At 33.9% G+C, this 11,886-nt stretch overlaps 2 protein-coding genes and 1 long non-coding RNA gene across 3 annotated transcripts; 2 read left to right on the forward strand and 1 right to left on the reverse strand.

Annotated features, from left to right (window-relative positions):
- Positions 1 to 2,911: 2,911 nt before the first annotated feature.
- Positions 2,912 to 3,453, forward strand: LOC140969713 (uncharacterized). The gene is made up of 2 exons (XR_012173988.1): positions 2,912 to 3,173; positions 3,259 to 3,453. It is a non-coding gene; the product is annotated as an uncharacterized lncRNA (long non-coding RNA).
- A 1,028-nt stretch (positions 3,454 to 4,481) lies between these two features.
- Positions 4,482 to 6,528, reverse strand: LOC140969681 (serine/threonine-protein kinase-like protein At3g51990). Its single transcript, XM_073431106.1, has one exon. The coding sequence runs from the start codon at positions 5,976 to 5,978 to the stop codon at positions 4,569 to 4,571; it is 1,410 nt and encodes a 469-aa protein (XP_073287207.1). The 5' UTR covers positions 5,979 to 6,528; the 3' UTR covers positions 4,482 to 4,568.
- A 1,558-nt stretch (positions 6,529 to 8,086) lies between these two features.
- LOC140969680 (transcription elongation factor 1 homolog) lies at positions 8,087 to 10,432 on the forward strand. Its single transcript, XM_073431105.1, has 5 exons — positions 8,087 to 8,248; positions 9,264 to 9,404; positions 9,700 to 9,770; positions 10,037 to 10,058; positions 10,148 to 10,432. The coding sequence occupies exons 2-5, from the start codon at positions 9,292 to 9,294 to the stop codon at positions 10,206 to 10,208; spliced, it is 267 nt and encodes an 88-aa protein (XP_073287206.1). The 5' UTR covers positions 8,087 to 8,248; positions 9,264 to 9,291; the 3' UTR covers positions 10,209 to 10,432.
- Positions 10,433 to 11,886: the final 1,454 nt, after the last annotated feature.

An 11,886-nucleotide genomic window follows, 5' to 3' on the forward strand; every position in this document is an offset into this window, starting at 1 on the left:
CCTTATTATTATTATTATTATTATTATTATTATTATTATTATTATTATTATTATTATTTATGTTTTGATGAATAAATTATTATTTTTATTATCAGTATAATAAAAAATAATAATATTCATCAGAAAATAAAATAAAATATTCTAAGAAATCTAAGGGACCGGGTTTTGAAACCAATCCCGCCCTTCAATGTTGTGCCCCAAATCCTTTGTTTATTTTATTATATGATTTCTACAGTAGCCATTCCACTTTTTTGGCAACTAAATCAGTTTCAATTTCAAGTTATTTTTCTTAGGCAAAAACTTGTGTGAGATGGTCTTGCGGATAGTATTTTGTGAGACGGATCTCTTATTTGAGTCATCCATGAAAAATATTACTTTTTATGGTAAGAGTATTATTTTTATTGTGAATATCGGTAGGCTTGACCCGTCTCACAGATAAAAATTCGTGAGACCGTCTCACAAGAGACCAACGCTTTTTCTTAACCAAAATCCATCACATGACAGAAATAAATAAATTAGTTGAGAGGTCTAAAAGTATGTATATAAAGTTTATTCGGTGGAGAACTATAATATATCATAATCAGAAATTAAAAACGATCAATTTAACAAAGAAGTCGATCAACTTACAGGTTAACCTAGCAAATATATTTATTTATAATTGGAACTAATTAAAATTTACAATTATAAGGAAATCATGCATGCATAGCTAGCTATAATTAAAGTCCTCGCCTTCCTCTTGTTCTTTCTTTCAAACTTTAGAAATAAACAACACGATCAAGTACGATAATACAGCATATCGCCACGTGGCGGCATCACAGGGCTTCATCGAAGGTCCAGGCAACCCCGAATAATTGTTGTAAGGGTAAGTGTAGTAAGGTACTGGCGGTTGGTTGTAGTACGGCATTGGCGGTGGATACAAATACTGGCCGCCGCAGCACTGAACAGGAGCGGCCGGCGGGCAGTTCGATTCTGTGAGTGGAGATGGTGGTGGAGGTGTAGCGGATGGCTGCAGGTCACCAGGTGGCTCAGAACGGCACGTGTACTGACAGATGGTACAGTTGTTACAAGAAATATTCGAGGTTGGAGACGGTATTACCCCACCGTCTCCACCGTAATTAGCAGCATGATCTTCTGGTCTTGCAGAAAACAGGGAAACCGAAAGGAAGATAGAGAACAAGAGAGTTGTGCAAGGATGCATTTTTGGTCGAGGGTTTTGTTAAGAAGGAATGCTGAAATTGTTTTATATATATATATTGATTTTTTTCCCTTTCCGGAGCTCGCAAAAGCATGCACGTATCCAGCGAGGTGGCATCAAAATCAGTAGATATGGTTCAAATATTTTGCACATGACAATTGACATTAAATAAATAAATATGAAATTAGATCAGCAATTTGGGAATTTTCTGAACGTCATATTATATACGTTCATGATATGTACACAGACACCGACACCTAATATTCACTACTGTATTTACGCAAAAGTTGTGTGTTTATACAATAATTTTTTATAATTAATTTGATTTATATTGAAATAAATATAATATTATAATTATAAAAATTATTGGAAATATAATCCAACTTGAATTTTTTTAAAGAAATTATAAAAAAAATATACTTTGACATCAAGCTTTTATCATGATCTTAATAATATAGTACAGATACATATATGTCCATGATTTTCTATACATGTTACAAACTAAAAACCATAAGATTAAGAATAAAGAATCGGTCGCAAAATAGCTTTAGCGACCGATTTATGAGTTCACATTTTCGCTAGTCGCAAATATTTAGGTATAAGGGTGGCTAACATATTGGTATTCATATAAGGTAGCTAGCTCCCCTCGAATGTACAAGATTAAAGAAATGAATTTGAATTTTCTTTATTTAAGTTATCTAAATAATATTGAAAATATGTTTGAAATCATGGATTCCAAGTGATTTAATCTATATCACTCTAAAATTTTAGGCACAGGCTTATAAACTTTTAAATATGTGTTTGGTATAAATTATGATAATTCATGATTATAAGGAAATTAAGAGATCGAGTGCATTAATACTTTTATAAGAATAGTAAACGGTAGATAAAAAGTAGAGGGAAAAAATGATTATTTTTGAAGAATCCATTTTAAACGTGAAATGACGTGAATTGATTAAAAAATAAATTGCATTTTTGTCTTTTATTTTTTTCATTTTACGATTTTGGTCGGCTATTTTATAAATTTTCAGTTTTAATTTTATATCTTTTCATTTTTGCAATTTAAGTTATTTTTCATCGATAATGTTAATGTGTCACTACACATATCAACGTCATGTCTAAAAAATGACTAAAACTGCTAAGAAAACAAATATAATATACTAATACAGAAATTTGACAATATAAAAGATTAAATCGCAAAGAGACAAACACATGTGACCGAACAATCAATTTTCTCTTAAAGATATTTACAGAAAATCCCACTATAAAATCAGAGTTGTTTGTTGTATTTGGTAAGTTCCCGCCTAAATGACATTCTAAAAAAAAAATAAACGAAAAATGTGGTAAGATATGTTATAATAAATGTCTAAATATATTTAGTTCATTATTTAAACTGTATATTAATGTCTGTGTTTATAACAGCTTGAATCTTTTCTAGGAATTACAAACCAAATTAAATTACATTTCAAATTTCATATCCAAAAATCAAATTCCATTCTGAGAATTATAAACCAAATTCAAATTGTTATTCAAAATTTAAATATGAATTCTGAAAATTGAAACATATTTCAAAAATTGTGCTTTTATTAATTTAAAATTAATGTTTTCTAATCTATAAATACATATATAAATTTGCATAATATATCATCACAATACACAGCCAGATTCCAAATACTCAGCCAAAAAAAATACAGGACCGTGCTCAAATTCATTTTATCATCTTTTATTTCAACTTCCAGCAAAAAATTTCATCATGGTTCAGAAGAAGGTCGCAGAGTTGATCAAAGGGGAGGATCCTTGTTGGGCATGCATTGCGCAGTGATCTCAAAGTTGTTCATAATATGAAAGTTGCAGAATACATTTTTTTGTTATGAAAGTTGATGTTTTAAGTGTGGATTGAATTTTGTGTGTAGGCATTGCTGTTCAGTCATCCAAAGAAGGATATAAGAGACATATCAGAATATGCACCCTTTCTAAAGTACATCTTTGCTGAACTGTTAACTAAACTACCGCTGAGTATCTTTTCTGGTATCGCCCATATTAGATTTTGCTTGATGAATCAGGGAAGGACGGAGTCGCTCCCTGAAGAATCTAGCGATGCAGTTTCTCGTTGCTGACATTCAAAATGGCGCGCACTATACTCACCTTTAAGCTAATTGATCACTCGAATGCAAGTTTAGTGTATCGATCAATCAAGTTGTATCATTCTGGAGCTTGATATTATGGTCCACCTTTTCTTGGCAGCTTGGCCATGGAAAGTATCTTGGCGGCTAGCCCAAGTGCACCTTGCTGGTCTCGTGTTGAATTTGAAAAATTATCGAAACAAGTCAGAAAATCAATCGATCAGCTTGTTGGATATGGTTCAAGAACTTTTTTTTTTCCCAAATGATATTAAAAACAAACAAGCTTATATCTTCTGGATGGATGTAGTGTTAACCCATACATCTTAATCGTTTTGGCTTATATCCAAAGCCCCACTCTGCGGGTAGAAGATGCAAGGGCTGCTATGCTATTTTATCAAAATCGCCTTAAACAAAGGTAAAGGAGTATCAAGGATTTCTCTCGGCTCAAGGAAAAACAGAAAAAAGGAAAAATAAAAAGAAACTGGAAACTGTAGAAAATGAAACTCCCTATCCGTAAATTTTTCTTTTGATAATTCATAATGCTGTATGCTTTGAATTATTCATTCACACCAAGAACAGAGATTAGGCAAGAAAACTATGTATTGCTTTTGGTTTACCTTCCATTGGGGCTGGTCAGTTTTAGAAAATTTTCAAGTGCGTCAATCCTTTTCTTTGTAGTCAAATTTAGATAATTTTTCTTTCACGATTCGGTGGCTTGTCTTGGTTAAAACCTTCGATGCTTGAATATTTCATGCGCGCTTGTCTTTTTATGATGTCTTGATTGCAAGATAACCAATAACTTCACATCTTGCCTAAAGACTTTATATCTCGGGTTAGGCACTCTTCTAATATAATAATATAATTCCAATCGATTTATGGGATGACAATCGTTTTGGCAAGCTGTATTCAACGCCGGATGTGATAAAACTTTGGTTGCCCACATGCCCATCCTTTATTGTTTTTTTCGTTTTCAAATTTTATTTTCATCATATTAAATAAATTAGTAGGAAACTTTCTTAGCATAGTAATGTTACTTTTCTAAAGTTAGGCACACATATCAGCTTTTACTCAAAGATGAGATTTTTGACGAAGCAAAAGTCTACTAAAAAACATAATAGTATTGGGTTGTGGTGGTGTTGAAACTTGATCAATTACAATATATAAAAAAATTAGATTTCCTTTTCAACGAGCTTTGTGAATGATGAATATGGAATTATTCTTGAACCATAAAATTATATAAATAAATTTATCTATTCTTCTGAATCGACCAACAAGTTTCTTCTCTGTCCGGTGGTGACATTGTTGTTTCTGACCAACTTCTTGCCCTGCAAAATCCCAACTGATCTCGACTTACTCAACCTCACCGTGGGGATCTTCACACTCAATCGTCCCCTCCTGCAGATTATGTGATCATCGCTCTCATCGGGCGGTAGATATTTAACCTCACTTGCTGTTCCAATTGACTTTGACCTCTCGACTCGATCACCAATCGCATAATGCCTGATTTGTGCACTCGAAACACTGGATTTTTTCCCGTTTCTCCTGCTCCCTGTTCTACTGTTACTGGCTATCTCCATGCTCTCATCCAACGGCTCATATTTACCCGCGCGAGAATCCTCCCCCACGAGACTCCCCAAATTAACACAGATTGGAGAACGTGCCTTCATTTTCTGGTGTACGATCTTCAGACACTCCACCACCTCCGCCATTCCTGGCCGCTTCCCCGCCGTGGACCTCACGCATCTCGCCGCCAACACCGCCATCCGTCTGAGAGCTTCCCAGTCTCGGGGAGGGCCGATTCTTAGGTCACAAATTCCGGTGAAGTCACCTACTTTTATCGCCGGAACAGCCCAGTTTACGACCGACGGAGGGCTGTAATTCACGTCGATTGCATTCCGACCGGTGATGATCTCGAGCATTAAGATCCCGAAGCTGAATACATCTGACTTGGTACTGAGATCGCCAGGGGCGAGATACTCCGGGTCTAGGTATCCCAACGTCCCCGCGGGGGGAGTGCACTTCACCTTAACGTCCTCCACGTGTCCTCTCAGAGACAGACCGAAGTCGCTGAGCCGGGAACTGAAGTTCGCGTCGATCAAAACGTTGGACGATTTGATATCCCTGTGAATGATGGGCGGATTTGATGCGTGCAGAAACTGAACCGCCCTTGCAACCTGCAAAGCGAAGCGGGTTCTCTTAACCCACCCCGGTGGTTTACCCGACCGGTGGAGCAAATCGTACAAGGACCCATTCGGCATGTACTCTACTACGATAAGTTTACGTTGATACGGATCACTAGAAAATCCGAGCAAGTTCACCAGCCGGGGGTGATAGATTCTAGACAGAATCTCCAGCTCTGTATCAGTGGTACAATTACTATTTCCAACGGCGGAGTTGTGCGTTTGTTTCGTCCTTTTGACGGCAGCGACAGATTTTATCTGATGGATTCGCGCTTTATACACGGCTCCATGGCTGCCTTTCCCTAGTAAATTCCCAGCGGAGAAGCCATCGGTGGCGGAGTGAAGAACAGAAAAATCAAATTCAAGAATCTTGAAAGGCCTTGTACTATGATCTTGGATGGGCCTTTTGGTTAACAATTCCCAGTTATACGAATCGCAGGTGGCGATGGCGGACTCCGCGTTGCATGAAAGGTAACCCATGAAGGAATGTCACAAAGTGTATGGACTAAGCGTAGTATAGTAAAATGGAATTGAAAAGGGTTAAAGGCAAAGGCCATAGTTGAAAAAGAAGGTGGGAATCGTAAAGAGAATTAAAGTGGTGTGAAGCCAGGGAGGTGGTGATCTTTTTACAGCCTTGTGTTTCCTTGAAATTGGAGCGGTGAGTAAATTGAAAATTATGCTTCCAATTTTAAATTGGGAGTTGAGGGGTTGGGATGTTATTTAATGGGCTTTTTTCTTTGCATTCAAAGGCGTGAAGGCGGGTCAACATGCCACCTACATATCTTGGACCAGCGGTATCTTTCTTGGTTTCCTTTTTCATTTTGTGCGTACAATTTTTAAATTTCATGAGTCGAATCGAATCGAGTCGGATCAAATCCGAGTTATACGAGAAACATTCTCGACACAACTGAGTTCTCTTTTCGTTTGTGATGATGATGGTTTGGTCGTTGATCAAATTTTAGGTGTAGTTATTGGTTCATCATCTCCCAACTCAATTGCTAAAAATAAGTAGTTACCCAATGTAAGAACGAGTTCCAATAACTGTTACAACAAAAAAAATGTCGGCGATATTATCAAATTTAAGTTTGATGATAAATGCGATCTATCATAAGCGGAGGGATTATGTTTGCGATTTTTGTAAAATTAATCATTTTTATCAAATTCATCATGTTAATTAGTGTAATTGCAATAACGCCTTTTTCTCAACATAATTCTCAAAAGCTCCATTTTAATTGTTGTAGTTTTATAATTCTAGCTTTTTTCCGTGAATTGTGATAACTTATTAAATATAATGTGTAATTTTTTAGAATATTTTTTTGTCATTTTTATAAAAGTCATCATGTCAGTTGTCACAATGAATTTCGGAATAGTGGAATAATCAATGCCATCAGTTGGTATTGTTATACTTTATTTTTTTTGTTTAAATATCTTTATTAAATTTAACTTTGTTTCTCTTATTAATTTTTATAAATATATATTCTTTTTGTGCCTTTTTCATTTGTAGAATATTAGGTTGTATATGAACCAACTTACATATGTGATTTTGTGGTGCAATGTTCTGATAACGGAGGTTGTGTAAAAGTTATAAATCTCAAAATCATAAGTAATTTATTTGTTGCATGCGACAGAGCTCGTATCTATTCGGTTTGGGATGATCTTTTGTATCGACCAAGGTTTTTTGAAGGTTTGTATCTTTTCGGATTCTCTGCTGGCGATTCAAGCAGTAACTCAATCTGATAAAAACCTTGGTCCGGACTGTGTTTTAGTGTTAAAGATTAGTACCTACTCGATTTGACCGACTTTCTTATCGATAAAACACATGCTAAGAACAACGAATGGAGTAGTGCACATGCTGGCACGTAAAGCTCTATCTTCATCGACTTCTTATGAATGGTTGTACGGTGGTTTTCTACATTGGTTTTCAAATATTGTATCGCTCGACCATGTGAATGTTTAATTTAGTTTGATTGTCTAAAAAAAGATATATCTTCTTGGTTTGAAAAAAACCTCATCGAGTATTGCATGATTTGTTATATGGAATGAGTGATAAAAGCAAACACATTTGTTAAATCATATGATCATATAACACATGTTTTGTTTCACGTTGATGGGTGAGAAAATAGATTCAAGTTTAAATCAAGATGTCTCTCTTCCATGTTTTAAACTTCAGGATCAAATTATCACTTAATCAGAACTCTACTTCCACGTGAATATAAAATAATTTTTTTGCATATCGGTTGCATAAAAGAGATTACGAGACTTCAAGTATTTCAGAGATTACGAGAATTCAAGTGTTTCGTCTTCAAGAATACTTTTTCAACGGTTGGTTTTTTAATTATTTGTCGATTTAGTTTATGTGGATTTTAAAAATCTAGTCAGATTTTCATATTAACTAATTTTTAATAATTAAATATATAAAATAATAATATGTATATAATTCGAGTGAGATACTAATATATATGAAAAGTCATAAAAAAAAAAACTTTAATAGTATCTTTATCAGTAAAAAAAACCTGAAAAATACAACTCATTTATTTGTTTATTTCACGTTATTTAAATATTTTCCCAATTCCCAATTCCCAATTCCGTCAAAGCTATACTCGAACTCGTCTTCGTAATGCTGTTCCATGAAGGGTTATTTTGTAAATACATGACAACCTTCACGGTTCTATATATACGTAACGCCATTATCTTTATTTATGTTATTATAGTTGTAGCTTGCGAAATCTTTCGGGAACAGAGATTCAAAGGTGATTTCCTTGATCCTTCCTTCAGCTTTCTCTATGCTTTTGTATAGTTAATCACCATTTAGGGTTTCTATCTGCGTACTTTAGTTTTCTATTTTGCGTGTGTTTATTATGCGTTGATCTTAATTGTTATTGATCGCTAGGGTTAATTCGCTTCTGATTTTGTTTTAGTTTTAGGGTGTCTTCGATTTAGTACGAACTTTTAATTTCTTCCATTCAATGTACGACATCGAACATCGCCCAAAAATTTTCTGCCTTTGGATTTGATTAATGATTTAGGGTTTTCAAATTTGGTCAATTCAATTTCTGTTTGGTTGATTAGGCTGCAGATTGTTGGATGCAAACTGTTATCCTGGGTTCGTAAGTTATGGGCTTATAATCAAAGCATTTAAGTTCGAATTTTTGAGAGAAGAGTCAACATATTGAAAATAGTTGCTGTATGTGTGCGCTTATCATCGTCTGGTTGGTAGGCCAGACCATCTTATATTGGATAACTTCACGTTTTTACTGCTACACGATCATCATATGAAAATTGTTGGAAGGCCCATCTATTAAGCATTTGTAGTATAACTATGAGGATTTTTTTTTCAGTTAACAGTGATTGATTCTGGGATGTTTTTGTCTCCACCATCGGTAGATTATGTTTCAAGTCATTGTTAGAAATTTCTAATGAAATCTCGAAATTTGGGGTTTCCCAGCCTACTGAACCGAAATTTAAAAGGTATTCCAGAATTTCGTGAAAAAGAATGCAAATGAAACAAAATTGCATATTTTATCTATTATTGTTGAATGAATCATTGTTTTTTTGTCTACAAAAAAATTTATATACATGAATTACCACGATTTTTTCCAAATTGAACTCGAAAGTTTGTATATTGTCAAATTTTCGTTTGAAGTTCTCATAACCTACCTGATACTCCAAAGTATATACATAAACCCGTACTTTATGTCCTGTTATTGTATGCTTGTGTATTTGATGATCCCCAAGTGACACTAACACTTTTTCGTCAATATCTAGTTCGAAAGGAGCATTGTTTAACTGAAACATGGGTAAGAGGAAGTCCAAGGCAAAGCCACCACCGAAGAAGAGAATGGACAAACTGGACACAGTTTTCAGCTGTCCCTTCTGCAATCATGGTACAAGTGTTGAGTGCCGCATGTAAGTGGTTTCTGAACTATCTCCCGTTTTCACTGTTCCAGCCTCATCATTCTGATTTTAAACTCTAATCTGTCTATATTGAGTTTTAGTTCGTTTTGGTTGGTGACTAGTTAGAGAAAATTTGTGCCTCTCAGATGTATGTGTAGTTTGATTCATGGATCGTAAGAGGTTTGAGGTTCGACCTTGTATGTCAAGCTTCTTAAAACACAGAAATGTGTTAGTTGCACAAAAGCGACCTCCAATTTTATTTGAATCTGTAAGCTCTGATTTATGAAATCATTGTTTTACGTTTCAGTGATATGAAGAACTTGATTGGTGAGGCCTCATGCCAGATTTGCCAAGAGAGCTTTAGCACCACTGTAACAGGTACGCAATTTATTACCTGTTTCTAAGAAAATCAATTTACTTAGCACACAATTGGTTAAGGAAGTTCTAAGCTTTTTCACCAATTAGTTTTTAATGCATTTAGAAATCGAGTACACATGTGGTTAAGGTACGTGGAAAACCCTTGTTTACCAATTTCTCTCGTTTCCCCTCCCACGGATTATTTTATGTTTGTTTGGCGATCACGCCAGGTCTTCAACCTCTCTGTCCAAGACTCGAATTAACTTAATGCTTTAAATTGTTTGCAGCTTTGACAGAACCAATAGACATGTAAGTAACATATAAATACTTCCCTAACAACTCCATGTGTGGTTTATTTTCCTCTTTCCTCATTTTAAAGCACAAAATTATGACAACAGATATAGTGAGTGGATCGATGAATGTGAACGTGTCAATAACCTCGAGGACGAAGATGCATAGAGGATATCGGAGTTTACATCTCCAGAAAATGTTTTTTAGCACTATGAGGGTGACTTGCCCATTCCATTCACAGAGCTCTTTGATGGATAACAGTCCAACTAATTGTATCTTCAAACAACTATGTGTGTGTATATGTTTGCAAAACTAGTACGAATCCTTTGATATGACTTGTTTAGTGTAACATTGTACTTTTAACGTGGGTTGATCTCCCAACGTTATGGTTCTTCATGGTGCTAAATAATAGTTGACAATTCTGGTTGATTCAAACTTATGATCGTTGTTTGATATTTAGCGTCGTTTGGAAACGTAAGATTTATTTGGTAAGATGAAGTTTCGAAATGAAAATCGAATTTGAAATTGTTTGATGAGATTTAATTTTCACTATTATTGTTCTTGCAAAAGAGTTAATGGTAAACAAAACTAGCGGTTCAGTGTATGATTTAAAGGATAAAAAATTAGCGTTGTTATTGATTATAATTATTTTATAATGTTTCAAATGCTTGAAATTTGATGTTGTGGATTTAATCAATGATATCCTACCAACTTGAGACGTGGACTGTAGGGAAAATATTCTGACACGATTTTTTCAATACTGAATTTTCATATCTTACTTTTAGTTTTTATTCTATTCTTTTTAAAACTATTTTTATTCTATTCTTCAATATCTATCTTCGAGAAAATATATTTACATATATTAGTGTTTCTATGATCGTAGTATAATTAAAATATTTATCTTGGTATTTTTTTTTAGACTTCTTTCTTTTTGTTTACAACTTTATAAATATGGAAATGTTTGATTTTTTTTTCCTTTTGCTTTCTCTCGTATATAGAGTCCTGTATATCTTTATTCTTTAAATAAATTATCTTAAGCCACACATACATTTCTTTGATGTTAATCTAAACATAGGTTAAAGTTGCAAAAATAAGAGCTTGAGTAACACTTGTAAATAATCCAAAGAACATGACAGGTATGAGAACCACTAAAGGTACTAAAAAAACAAGAACAACAACTAACTAACTTATCAGCTAAGATATTCCCGAGAAGTCGAAAATTAAGTGACAAGGGTTTTGTGAAATCTTCTAAGATGTTAATGGGTAAAATAATCAGACTTGGTTGAATATATTTTTCGAAATAACTTAATCTTATTTTGGTAAGACTCGCATAGAAATACGCTACTGATGTGAGTAAAGCCAAATGAACGATAGTATTTAAATCATTCGTGGGTGCGACTAGCTCTCCATGAGGTAATTCTATGATTTTCAAGGTAAAAGAGCTCATGACCAATTAGAAACAAAAATAAAAAAGAAACATAGTTCCAGTAAAAGGAACCCAAAGACCATATTTTTCTCCAATTTGAGTTTTGCTCACATCTCGAATGAATTCAATAACATATTCGAAGAAATCCTGACCCCCAATTTTACATATATTAATGTTTCTATGATCGTAGTATAATTAAAATATTTATCTTGGTAATTTTTATTATTTTTAAGCTATGGACTTTACAAATTATCAAAAAATAAATTTATGTTTCTGATCTTTTATCTTAAAGTGCATATTTTCTTAACATTTTGTGTATTAAGACTATCTTTTATGAAATTATGTCTATTTTAATGATAAATAATTTTTTTGCGAATATAATTTTAAATATGATCCTAATATATATATATATATATATAT

This window comes from Primulina huaijiensis, unplaced genomic scaffold (genome assembly GCF_012295235.1).
Source record: "Primulina huaijiensis isolate GDHJ02 unplaced genomic scaffold, ASM1229523v2 scaffold42537, whole genome shotgun sequence".
In the NCBI taxonomy this organism is placed as follows: domain Eukaryota; kingdom Viridiplantae; phylum Streptophyta; class Magnoliopsida; order Lamiales; family Gesneriaceae; genus Primulina; species Primulina huaijiensis.